General features: G+C 44.7%; 1 protein-coding gene across 1 annotated transcript in view; it reads left to right on the top strand.

Moving 5' to 3' along the window:
• The first annotated feature begins 951 nt into the window (after positions 1-951).
• TBX15 (T-box transcription factor 15) overlaps positions 952-13,930 on the top strand; it is a 102,245-nt gene continuing 89,266 nt past the window's right edge. Inside the window, exon 1 of the mRNA XM_080575819.1 lies at positions 952-1,468. Within this exon, the coding sequence (XP_080431945.1) occupies positions 1,267-1,468 (202 nt within the window). The 5' untranslated portion in view covers positions 952-1,266. The remainder of the gene's footprint in view (positions 1,469-13,930) is intronic.

The raw sequence follows: 13,930 nt of genomic DNA, 5'->3' as shown, positions 1-13,930 counted from the left end.
GTTTATTTTGAACCTTTCTCTACTCGATCCTTGGGATCGATTTAACTCCCGGCGGCTTTCCCCACTACGTTTTCCCTGGACGGTGTTCCGCTTGTACTTTTCGGTGGTCCGATCACGGTGCTTCCTTTCCCTTTCCAAATGCAGCCCCGTTTTCCTTTTCACTGCGATCCCCCAGCGCCCCGCACGACCCAGGGGTGTGTGAGCAGCCCGAAGGGTTTGGGGGCAGAGCGAAGAGAGGGAGCCGAAATGAAATGTTGGATACCATCCAGGCAGCTGCCCGGGATCTGTACCTAGACGATTTGTTCTCGATGGAGCTAAATAAATAAATAAATAAATAAATAAATAAATAAATAAAAGACCACGACCCCTCCCTCCAAAGGCTCCCCGTGCCGGTGGTGCCGGGTCTGGGTGTCTGCCCCCCCGCAGCCCGGCTACGCACCGTGCTGAAATTTCGCTTCAGCACACGCAAAAGTCCCCGCTGCCGGGCCAAATACCGGCAAGCTCTCGGAAAACACGGCACGAATGACGCTTTAAAAACACCCCCAGCCCCTTTCGAGTACTTTTTGTTTGTTTGTTTGTTTATATATATATATATATATAATTTGAGAGGGGGTTGGTTACCAGAAGCCCCTAGGAAACGTGGGTGCGGCGGAGAGAAGTGCCGGAGCTGTTCCGTCGCTGCATTTAGAGCTATGTGCTTCCTAACAGCTCCCCGCTCTTCAAAGAGTTAATTCTCCCGGCTGGTGCTCCAGGACTCAGATGGCCAAAATTCCTAGCCCCGAAGCCCGAGTCTCCCTCCCTTCCCCATTGGGTTGCAGCTTTTGGGTTTCTCCCGATCTCTCTCTCCGATTGGCCGGGGACGTTTTTTTTTTTTTAATTTTTTTCCTTGACAGGCGCACGCAGCCTGCCCAACTCTCGGAGGAAAAAAAAAAAGAAAAAAAAAAACACAGAAGTTTGGATCAATCAGAGAGAGACAGAAGGAAAGGGGAGAAGGAAAAAAAAAAAAAAAAAAAGATGAAATCCAGCCTGCAGCCCCTCTGAGCAAGTGCTGGGGACCTGGGCTGTGCACACCCTCCCGGCTCTGCCTACGGAGTATCTGCAGCCTCATGTAGTTCCTTCAGGAGACTGAAGGCTGGTTCTTCTTGGGGGTGCAGCTGGGGAGGGGTGGGGGGAGAAAGAGGCGAGAGGCTCTGCCTCTGGTCCCCGAGCTCTGCGCTCCCAGCCACTGGTTGCTCATCTGCCCAAGGGTCCGGGCTGGGGGATAAGATGAGTGAGAGGCGAAGATCGGCGGTGGCCCTCAGCTCCCGAGCGCACGCTTTCTCGGTAGAAGCCTTGATTGGGACAAATAAAAAGAGGAAACTCCGAGACTGGGAGGACAAGGGGCTGGATTTGTCCATGGAAAGCCTCAGCCCCAATGGCCAGCTAGGGGACAATGAAGACCCGACTCAGTGCCTGGACCTCAACCCCGGTTAGTGCAACTCCTTTCTCCTCTCAGTGCCTTCCAGCCCCTCTCCCTTCCCCGGGCCGGGGCTGCCCCCGCTCCGCCGAGCTGCGGCTCCACGAGAACATCCGGGGCTGGGGTGGGGGGGACGGACGACGGGACGGGACGACACGTTTTGAGGAGATTTCTCGGGTTTTGTTATTATTACCATTACCGTTATATTATTTTAGCTTTACAGGGAGTTTTCTCCTCCTCACCGCGGCTCTTTCCCCCCCGACTCCTTGATCTCCCGGGAGCGGAGCGCACCCCCCCGCCTCCTCCTTCTCCCTTTCTCCTCCCTCTCCGCGCCTGCCGGGTCGCGGCGGTGCTTCCCGTCTGTCCCGGGACACGGGTTTCGCCCTGCCCCGGAGCTCTCCGACCGGCTGGGTGCCCGCTGGGTCGGGGGACACAGCCCCCACATCCCCCCGGCAGGGTGCCCGATCCTTCCCGCAGCGCCGGGATCGGGTTCGCCGGGGCTGACCGGAGCGGCCGGGATGGGGCCGGTGGCGACGGGGGAGGGAGGAACCGGGGCGTGGGGAGCAGCGCCGGGGCCGCGGACCCTGGGCCGGCTGCAAGATGTTTGTGGGGACAGAGCACGAGACTCCCCTTGAAAAACAATAATATTAAAAATACTATTTTATTTGAAAGGGAGCCGGTAGCGTGGAGCGATCATTTGGCTAGAGCAAAGCCCTAGAGCTGCTCACCCCCCGTCCTCTGTCCTTTTCTCCCCGGGCTGTCCCCATCGCCCCCGGTCCCCCGCCCCGCTCCCGAGCGCTGCGAAAAGGGACGGAGCCAGCAGCGCTGCTCCCGCAGTTGTGGTGTGCGGAGAAAAGGGGACTTCAAATATTTTCTCTTTACTTCTTTTTTTATAGTTGGGGTGAGGGGGGGAGGTCAAGCGATTTCTGTTCGCCGCCCCATAAGAGAAAGGGCAGCGGTCTCCTCCACTCGTCCCAAATCCACTCCGCCGCACTCGGAGAAGAAAATACCTTTTATATATATACATATATATATGCTTATATATATATATGCTATATTTTATATATGTTATTTTTGCATGAGATTCCCCGCGACATTACTGTGCCAGCTGCCTACAGCCCGCCGTGAAAAACAGAGAGATCGACGAGGAAAAAAAAAAAAAAAAAAGGCTGTTGTAAAAAATCTGTTAAGTGTTTTTGAAGGGAGCGAAAGACCGGGAACTGCGGAGACCTCGCCCCGCTCCGCTCTCAAGGAACGGCATTTCATTTTGCTTGTAACAGCAGCAGCTCTTCCCCGTGCATGTCATAAGGAGACGGAGGTAAAATCTTCCGCTTGGTACCCCTCGCTCAGCGGAGCGACGGGCATGAAGGAGAACGGACAAAAAGGATCAAAAGAGCAAACGCCAAATAGGGAAAAAAAAAAAAAAAAGGCTTCAGATTGTTCCTCGTCCAAAATCACAAATACACCAACGAAACGACAAAAATCGGCTTTGCAATAACAGAGCAGATAGGCGCATTATTCTTCCTCATTTTATTTATTTTATTATTATTATTTTTAGAGTCGTTTCTCATTCATTTTCACCCTCTACGAGATATATATTTTTTTGTTGATCTAGAAGCTTAATTTTTCTCATTTCTCCATAAATTCGAAAAAAAAAAATGGAACGGAAAACTCCCCTCTGCGCCAGACTGGAGAGCGGGAGAGAATAGCTGCTAAAATGCCTGAAACCTTAGAAAGCAAACGTGATGTTTTTCATAAAGCAAAGGAAATCAAGAACAGTTTGAGAAATCATTTTTTAGGAGGTTGATAGACTTTAAATAAAGTTCCCGACTGTAATTTGCGCAGTCACTTCATTAAACCCAAAGCCTCCGCAGCGTACTTTTGCTGCTGGGTGAAAATTGATTAGCGGCCATATAATAGCCACCAAATTCCATCTTTACAAGACCCAATTAAGAGCAAACTTTACACCTAAAGTATCTAAATCTTGCCAAATCTCCAGCGATATGCCAAAAATTAGAAAGGAGAGTTTTTCTAGCGTCCCAAACGATCGAAACTCAAAATCGCTGCTCTGGGTAGCGTAGGAAATACCACAGGGCTGCTCTTTATGCTGGAAATATTATTGGTACGGGCGGGTTTACAGAGAGGCCCCATGGATCACAGGGACTACTGGAAAAGTAGGGATTGATTTTGCGTGGGAAACGGCAAATCGGTCCAGCCCGATTTATCGAACCCTTCCCCAAAATTGGATTTGAGCTGACGAGGGACCGCAAAGCCGAAATTCATTCGCCCCAGGAAACCAAACACCACCCGAGGAAGACGAAGGCTTCGTCCTCCTTTTTCTGCTCCGGGCGTGCAGATTTCTCTACGGCACGGCTCCGGCTCCTTTGCCACGTCTCGCACGGGTTTCCCCATGCCCCACGGCCGCAGGGAGCAGCGCTTTGCCCGAGGAGGGGCCCGGGAGCCTCCCGGCAGAGGCGAGGGGAAGGTGCCGGGCTGGAGGTGGCGTGGGGAGAGGTGAGAAGAGCGAGCGGGTAAATGGCCTGGGTTTGTAAAAGAAACATCTCCAGCACATCCGAGTGATTTACGCCCCGGCCGTGAATCTCGTCACCAGAGCTAACGTGCTGTTTTACGAGGCTCGTTTAAAAAGGAGGATAAAGCCGGATTTTAATCACGTGTGCGGATTTTAATCACGAAGCAGCGGAAAGGAGCGCGGGATGGTGGAGGCTTCCCCCCCTCCGACCCAGTCTAGGGGAGCCCCCCGCGAAGCGCGGCTGCTCTCCCGGGCGGTGGGAAGATACGCTTCGGAGGCAGAGCACAGGGTGGGGAATAAAAATACACAATTTTTCGCCCTCACGTTCCGCACAAAGGGAGAAACTCGGCGGTGTGCACGGAAACGAATTTCGCCAGTCCAGCCTTCGCGTCGCGCACCCCATCCTTATTTTTTTATCGCGTGTTAAAAAAAAAAAAAAAAAAAAAAACAACACGCGGGTTACAAAAAAAAAAAAAAACAAACAAAAACCAAACACAGCACGTTTTCTAGAGTTTTATTTTTGTCGGTCTGCGAAGACATCGCGTTACAAATGGTTTTTCGTTCCGTGTGTTGTCTGAAGCGCCGTTAATCAACTGCCGCGAAGCTTTGCAGCGAGGGGAAACAATCCGGCATGCACGGAAGGAGCTGCAACGTGTTTAGCACAGCCACTCATCCGTAAGACCAGCATCGCTTCGAAGTCCGAGAGCCTGAGCGAGCCTCGCGTTGCTGGCAAGAGCTAGCCCTCCGCTCCTCTTCTTGCGGCTCGAAGCTCTGCCTCGGCCCGGAGGTGAGGCAGAAGTGGCCATCCTGCCCTGCCCGCACTCCCCTGCGGAGCCCCGCTCCTCCCGCACGGCGCAGAGGAGCCAGGGCAGGAGCGGGGGCCGGCGGCGGGCCGGGGGCGCCCGGAGATGCGGGGCTCGGGGCGCCCGGAGCCCTCCACCCGCTGGAGAGGGCAGGCGCGTCGGAAGAGTGGAGGAAATGCGTTTTTTTGTTTGTTTGTTTGTTTAAATATACGTGCTTTTGAAGGTTCGTGTAGATGAATCCCCATTTTTTGACCAGTGGCTGCTCAATAGGGAGCGGCCAGGTTCGGTAGCTTCTCGCTGAAGCTTTTGTTGGAGTGCTCGGTGAATGGGGCGAGGGTCTCAAGAGCTGGCAGAGGGCTTTTTGTCACCTCTTTCCTGCGGTGGGGCGATTTGGTGTTATCAATAATACCAAATTATCAATAATACCAAATTGTGGTGCTTGAGACTCGCTGATGAGAAATGCCCCCTACCCCCGAGGTGTAAGTCGGAGAGCCTTAGCTTAGTTTTGAGCAGAAATGCTCGAGAAGGGGATTTATCTACCCGACGACTTTCTAGCAGACGTGCGTGTGCGTGAATTCATTCCACCTGCTGGGCTTCCCTCTCGAAAAGGGGGTACCGAGGGGCAGTGTCTGCGCATCCCATGGTAGGAAATGTGAAAACCCGACCCTCGTCAATCCCCCGGGCCGCAGGGCTGGTGCTTGTGTCCTTCCCAGCCAGGGTCCGGGGTCCGGACAAGTGCGGTCAGCGCTGACCTGGGAGCCCGAGGAGTCATCGGGAGGGAAGGATTTGGCTCTGCGGTGGTGCGCGTCCTGCTGAATCGCTGAGCTCCTGCCGCTGGGTCTGTTTAGCTCGTCCTGCAAAGAGGTGAACTGCCCGCCCTGCAGTCGGGCGGCAGGTGAGAGAGAGCATCCCGGGGACAAACCTGGCAGAGCAGCAGAGTACTCGGGAAGAGGCAGCGCGTCAAACAATGTCTCCCTTTCTTTTAAAGGTATTTTATATCTACACCATTCTTACGCAGGTTTGTTGCATCTGCGGGGAAGGGAAAAGCTGTTATTTCCAAAGACATTTCTTGTCTTTGACAAGAACTTTGGGAGAATCCAAAAAGCTTCTGTTACAAGCAAAAGTCAAGTAATTCCTTACAAACCATCAATCACTTCTCCCTCCTCCCACTTGGGACTGAGCGCTTATATCAAATATCAGCCCGGCTAGCCTTTCCTCAGGCAGAAGTGTCCTGCTTTATCTATATCTGTCTTTAAGGAAAACTGATGCTTTTTTCAGATGGAAAAGTCGAAAGATACCTTCCAAGAGTGCTACATCCAGGAAAGAGCATTTGCATTGTTTTACAACACAGTCAGTGCCGCTCAAGTCACCCCTGTTCACAGAGATCAGTATTCCTGTTTTAATCAGCTGACTTCTGGTATGACTCTACGCTTGCAGTCTTATGTCTTCAAACTTCAAAGATTTTTTTTAATGTATTTTTTTTTTCTGCATCCTGGTCTAGATTAATAAGCATACAGTAGTTTAAAAAAAAAAAATCAATCTGAGAGCACTTGGAAAATTTCTGGATGTATTGAGAACAGCTCATATGGCGTTTACATCAGTTCCTGTTGTAAGTAAAATCTGTTCAAATGCAATTTAAATCACCCCAAATGTCCGTATTGAGATCTGTAGTTTGAACTGGTGACATAAAATCAAGCTCAGTGAAAGAGGCATAAGTTTTCTAAAACTGACAAAGTTTTAGAGATCAATAGTTTCCCAGAGGCTAAGCTCGCTAGTGCCTGTTAAGGGAATTACAGGATTTTGTACTCGCTCTTAGCTTTCTGACATCTTACTGAACAATGTGGTTACCTTGCAGTAATGGGCTGGGAGGCTATGCTTGAATCCAGACAGCAAAAGCACGGCGGATTTTCAGGCAGGTGATCAGGATGTGGCAGCTCTGTCCACCCAGGAGGAGCAGCGGTGGGCACCTTGGTGCACGGGGAAGCATCTGGGGGCTCCACAGCGCTCTGGTGCCCAGCCTTGCCCAGAGCAAGGCTGAGATTATTTTTTCCTTTTTTTTCCTTTCTCTTTTATTTCTTTAATTTTTTTTTCCTTCACCAAATAGATTTGTGTATCTCTTCGCTGCTTAGCTCCAACACAGGTTAGTATAGGTGACAACTCCAACCTTCCTGCTTGCTAAGCACCTGCTCTCTCAGAATATAAAGTGTTCCCTGTGGTAATAGCTGTAGCACACTTTGGTGAGAAGGGCTATGGAAAGATACAGCGGTGTTATGGTAACATTAAATGGAAATCACTTTGGAAGCCGAGTAAGAAATTTGAAAACTGACAGGAAATGCAGTGCCAGTTCAAGTTCCAGCAGCAATATTCATGCCAGTGGCATCTTTTAATTGCGTATTCTGCAAGATCAGAATACAATGAATTAGTAAATCAATCCAAGAAGTGACAAAAGCACTTGTTACAATAATATTTCCATTTGCCATTTGCTCAGTTGAGCTATCTATCTGAAAGTATTGTGTAGATGGTGAAAGGACTGTTCGAAACAACCCCCTGTGACAATAAATTGTCCAATGGTTGTTGTATATGTGTAAGTGCAAAATTACAGCTGCTAGAGGGTAGGCTGGACATAGCAAATGTCTGGGTCAGCACACACGCTGATTCACAGCACCAGAGGAATTCAGGGGGGGGATCTCCTGCCTGGAGCTGCATCACTGAAGGATTTTGCATGTGGAGATTGAACTAAAAGAAAGTGAAAATTATCTCTCTTTCTCTTTTTCTCTCTTTCTTTCTCTCTTTCTCTCTTTCTCTCTTTCTCTCTTTCTCTCTTTCTCTCTTTCTCTCTTTCTCTCTTTCTCTCTTTCTCTCTTTCTCTCTTTCTCTCTTTCTTTCTCTTTTCTTTCCTTCCTAGAAAAATTCAGGTTTTGGTCAATCTTTAAAAATTTGTTTTTATATAATCAAACTGCTTCACATTTTTGAATTATGCAACCACATTTAACATTTTTCCCCAAAACTCCTTGTTTAAATTAATTTTAAAATACATGTAAAAATACATTTTAAAATTATTTTGCAATGGAAAAATATGACATTTTGATTTAGGTAATAATGAAATCAAGCATTTGGGCATTTTAAACCACTTAGCAGTTTTTCTTCTTTTAACGTTGTTATTTGCCAAATTCTGCATAAATAAGTTCATTTCTCCAAAGACATGTTTTCTTGGTCAATTCACTGCATTAAAAAAAAAGGAAAAAAAAAAAAGAAAGAAAAGGAAAAAAAGTCCAGCTAAACTCTGGCAGTATGGAATTCAGTCCCTGTCACAGTGGACAGTTTCACTGCTGTTTATCTGCACCTGCTCATTCTTCTTAAGGCTTCTGGGTTTTGTGAAGTATGGAAAATAGTCAAGTATTGTTAAACGGACATTTTCAGTGGTGTCCATACATGTAGTTCTTGGAAAAGATTTTGGGAAGAGTATTTAACCAGTTGTTTAAGAACTGACACAAATTACCGGAATTTGCAATGTCATAAGACACTTCCAATGCTTTTTGTTCTTAATTTGGCAGATACGCGATAAATAAAAGAACAAACATGGGGCAAATCATGTATAGCACATATAAAGGTGCTATATCCTATAGCACTTTTACTGGAATTCACAGCAAAAGTAGTTTGAAAATCACTGGGCCAGAGCACATAGAATAATTATGAATGACTTACAGTTCTGCAACTCCACGCTGTTACTGGACTCACTCTTGACTAGCATGAACATTTTTCCCATGACCAATGAATTAACAAAACCAAGCCTGTCATTTTTGAAGCTTTGGAAAATAGAGAACTGCCTGATCAGAAATCTACCCCAAAACTGAAGGGGAAACTGAAGATATCAGAATGCCTTTGCTTTTAATGAGAGTAAAGAACTGTGTATCAGAGACATCTTAAGAAGCTACATCAGCTAGTAGCAGTATTCCTAATTAAGATATTGAAAGTGTTGATTGACTGTGTGGATGCTTACAAACAGAAAATAATTCTAAGGAAATATATGGTAATATTTAATGATATACGGTGCGCAGGATGAATAGGTCAGGGAGTCTTCAAAAGCAGGTTCTTGCTGTTTTATCCCAGAAATGTCTGCAGAACGGTTCTGTAGGTTTGGATTTGCTGAAGAGGAAGGGAGCTTGGGAACAGACGGAGAGATTCACAGATGGATTTTTTTTTTTTCACCAATCTGCCCCACTTGACAGTCCTCCATCCCACTGAGGTGATTCTTTAAAAGATCAGTTATTAATTGTGCATAGGTGCTACTGTCATGATTTTTATTATCATCACTTAGTTTGATGAAAAAATTATCCCAGAGCTGCCTTGCATCCCTTTGTCAGTTTTGCATGTAAATGCTCTTTGCACTGGTGGAATGAAAATGTATGTTTGTTGTGTTTTAAGCAGTCATTCTTATCAGGGTGAAAAGGCAGTAGGGGAAGACCTGTTGAGTATTCCCTTGTACCTGCTCAGACCTTGACAGAAACACTCCTGCTGTTTTTTTTGTTTGTTTGTTTGTTTTTTTAAAGCAGACTTTGTCTATGAAGTCTGGATTCTGCTGCTGATGCCCTAACTTGTAATAAAATATCATGCAATAATTGGTTTGTGCGATCCTAAATTTCTGGTTGATAAATCCTTTTACAAATATGTGATCTTCCCTGAGTTTCTTCTTTTATTTATCAGGTATCTGCCAGATTATGAACAAAGGCACTGAAAGTGTCCTATGACAGTGCAAAATATAATAATGCAAAGGTTATGTGGAAGCAGACTTATTAGGCTGCTGATAAACTAGGGCCTAAATCCTGAAAGATGCTCAGCATCTACATTTCAAAGCACTTTATGGTGCTGACTTTTGAGAGCTCAGCTTCTGTGATCTTGTTTTCAGTGGCACAGAGAACGTGCAATTGCCATGGGGATCTGGAACCCCAGCTTGATTCTGGCTCTTCTGCTCTGGGATGCCCGTTCCGGGCAGTTATGGCCAGAAAGTAGCCTCCCCACACCAGGGCTGTCAGGATTGGGATCACTGTGTCTTATTTGTGGGAGCTTCTTCTTCGTCTGTTGGAATACTGTGACTGTCTGTTAGAATAAAATAATTGTGATTGTGAGGTTAATGCTGGGATGACCACTTTTATGCTGTGGGAGGACCGTGTTTTCCTTTCATCTTCAGTTTTCCTTCAAATGTTTGATAGAATGAAAACTGTCAGACTGGATCAGATAAAGGCTTCTGACTATGCCCGTCTTTGCAGTTTCTAAGTGTTCTTGCCTTTTTGTTGTGTAATATAATACAGTAGTGCTCCATACAAGACGACAAGGGTGTTATTTTTAAACTGAGAAGCTGTCTTTTTGCTTCAGAAAACTTAATCTGTTTATGCTGGAGGGGTGCAGAAAGACCGGAAAATGTAGAATACAATGCATGGCTGTGGGTGCCTAATGGTTTTTATTTTGCTTCAGAATTTAAAAGATAAATAGAAGATTTATTATGGTAGGATTTTGGGGTTTCCTGTGCCAGGCTCCTTGGAGCAAATAAAAAAAAAAGTCTTCATTTATCATCAAACAGCTCCAGCAAAGTCTCCATCTGCCTAGTGGCAAGGCAGTCACGTTACTCACTTCAGTGCTGCAGAGCATTACCCACACATGACTGTAACATCAGAGTGCTGTTGTGCAGGTCCCTGCAGCCCCGGCTGAGTGGCAGAAAGCTCACTTTGCCCTTGCAGAGACTGTTGGGATTATTCTGTACATACCAATTCTGTTTATTCCAGGACTCAGGAAATTGCGCCTGGGCTGGGAAAAGGCAGGGTGGCTGTGGAGATTGCCAGCAGTGTGCAGCTACAGAAATGGTCAATAATTAATAGCTTTTGTGGAAATACAGCCACATAATGAAGCTTGAGGAAAAAACTCCCCTTCTGCTCCTTGGAATGAAAGATTTGATTGTAAGGTGGCATGTTATTAAGAGTGTTTCAAGATTGATTGCTTGAGTAACATTAAGGTGCTGAGCATCATTTATCCAGAGTAATTGGGGAATAATTGATTTTTTAAAAAAATGGCGAGAGGGTTGACTGCACACAGGACACGCTAGCAAGTAACCTGGTGCAGTTGTAGCCTTTAACCAAACAGCGTATGAGTCCCAAAAGGGAATGGAAAATGCCTGGGGTGTTTGTTTCCTCTGTCCTCTTGCCATGTGGCACAAGAGACAAGGGATGTCACGTGCCAGTGAATGAACCTGGTGGCCGCTGTGGTAGCTTCCTTCCAACGACGAGACGTGCTTGTGCATGAGCCTCGCAGGGATAAAATGGTCATGAAATAAGGGAGAGGAGATAACAGGGGAAAAGGCAGAAAAAACTTTGGAAAAAGGGAGTGCTGTTGGGAAGAAGAGAGAGAAACAAGGCAGAAAAGGTCAGAGGAAGAAAGGGAGTGTTCAGGGTTTCATTTTCTACCCCAGCAGCTAGCTGCAGCACGAGGAGAAATTAGAGACTTTTCAGACTTACCGCTTGCATGTGGGTAGTCTCATGTTTTCTTCCCCCAAAATACTGAATGGCATGGCTCCTTGAGATGCAATATACAGTTATGGTCCAAAAGAGTTTCTGAAGGCGTCGGAAAGCAACTGAATACATTATACTAGACAAATGCACAATCGTTTGGTATAGCTTAGATATGTAAGAGGCCTGTGGAAAAAGAGAAAACCTCTCAAAGAGGCAGAAGCTTTCGGGAAGAAAGAAGGAAACAAAAAAACTAACACAACCAATTAAGTTTTCTTCTCATGGTCTTTGTTGTCCGTGTTTTGATGTGAAAAAATCAGGCATTTCAGGAGAAATTGGAGTCCTTTAAATTAATCATTTTCCCTTACAGTGAACTCCATAGGAGTTTATGTTTCACATGAAATTATTTTAGGTTTATGTTATCATGCTGGTGCATTGGCTGTACAATATTGATTTTCTTTGTGTATAAAAGTCAGGTATTTCTGTTCTTTATATTATTCACATTTAAATTATCAGCATACGGAAGAGTTATTAAGTTCCCTTCAGAATGTGTTACTCATTCTTGCAATGCTACTTACTATATAGATATACCTACAGGCAGTTTATGATTGCTAATTAAATTATGCGTAGCACATTTATTATTGTTAAGGAAGCGATTAAACTTACGACAATCAGCTACTACAGATGATTCAGGCTCTCCCTCTGCTCTGAATTTCTACTTGTTATTGTATTTATTTGTGTGTCTTTCCTGGGGGTGAGGGTGGAGGGAGGACGAAGGCATCTTTTTTGTACAGCAGCAGAATTTATTGGGAATGTTGCTCTTTCATGTAGACTGATGATGGCCTCATAATATAAATGAAGAATTATGAATAGCAATAAAGTTTTCTTATTACAATAATTTCTAGCCAAATGAAAATATTTAATCAAGAATTGACCCTTAATTATTTTATTTATGAAAATTCAGTCACTTGCTGAGTATTCATGAAAATGTTTGGTAGTCCTGAACCAAATAGTTGCTATTCACTATAGCAATGACACAGTGATGTTTGTTCTACAGATAAATGGGAAGGAAAAGCTTATTATTAACATGGTCATCAAATGAAGCATATACTAGTTATTTTGGTTATTTTTTTTCTTGAAAAATGCAAGTGTTTCTCTTTACAATTTTTTTCCCCTTGTTTTCCCCTTCCCTTTTTCTTTATGACAGAGTCACAGTCAATATTTTCTGAGTCTGAGCCATGACGTAAATCACTTTTTCTTCTATAACTCGGGATGCTTATCTCACATTATTTGTGAGGCAAGAGATGATTCATTGTCAGCATTTAGGATGTTACACATACTTAGGCTGTTGACTCTTTGGAACAGCCCAATTTTCTGTTTTGCTTGCGTTTAACATTACTGTGGAGTGTCAATCCACATTGAGGGCTTTTGGACATTGCAGTTGTAAAAAGAATAATATTTTGAAGGTGTTGCTGGTTAGTCACCTTCCTTTAATAAGACAGCATTTACACCAGCCGTTTACACTGTGGTTGGCTAAATTTTTTCCCATGTACATAGTGAGATGTGATCTTCATTTAGTGTGCCAGACTTTGCTGCTTTGAGCACAGCATGTCAAATGTTCTTAACTCTTCCCTGCTATCTCTGTCATGAGGAGAATGGGGACTTCAACCAGAATTTGTCATTATTCTACTTGTGGGTTGAGTTTTACATCATTTAGTAAAAAATTCAAAGGGACCCCTGATGATATTGGAGCAAGAACTCGGAATTCAGCTCAGGGGAAACCTTAAGTGAAGAATGAAGAAATAATGAAAGTACAGATTTTTGAAGTAGAACAGAGGTCTTGTGTTGTTTCAGTGCACAATGAATCACAGGTTAGATCTTCATTTTATAAAGGAATATGCTGTGAAATATAGTGGAAAATTCCTGAGATATGTTTCCCCTTAATCTATCTCGGATACTGGGAGAAAAACCCTTACATCTCGTATATCTTAAAAATAAGCAAGGGAATAGAAAGCAGTAATTTCTCATTTGTGAATGCAGACAGCAATCTGAAGCAAGAGGGCTGAGTCTGCAGAGCTCCGTTATATCTTTCTCTTCATGTTCCTTCTTTGGTTAAAAGTAACAGAATTCCCAATTCAAATTGTTGGCCCAAAATTCTTCCTGATTTAGTAAGAAAACAGCAGGAATCAGTCAGTAATTGAACCCTGTGCATGCAGCATTTTCAAAACTGTAGATCTAACAGTTTTGTTCTCTTCAATTAGACATAGATTTTTTTGTTTTTTTAATGAGGGCACAACTTTTAAAAACTTATTTTAAATTTTCAATTTCTTTTGTTTCTCTTCAGAGGGATCCATAGATACCTGTTTTGGGCTAGATTCAGCAAACAGCTGAGAACTCTAGCCCATTCTATTATTGTATTTAAATAGAAGGTTAACAGTGGCAACGACTTTTTCCAAATACCTAATATTACCCATTTTTAGTGAATGTCATTCTCTCTCTTTCTCTCTCTCTCTCTGATTTTTTTTTGTTAAGAACTGGGATTTTTTTGCAGGAAAGAAGTTCTTGTTGCACTTACCAGTTCAGTAAAAGTGACTGTCCAAGAGTGAACAGCAAATCATCTGGGTTCACATACCATTTTACTTGT

This window comes from Anser brachyrhynchus, assembly GCF_964034855.1.
Source record: "Anser brachyrhynchus genome assembly, chromosome: 1".
NCBI lineage: Eukaryota > Metazoa > Chordata > Aves > Anseriformes > Anatidae > Anser > Anser brachyrhynchus.
This window is presented reverse-complemented; position numbering and strand designations above follow the sequence as displayed.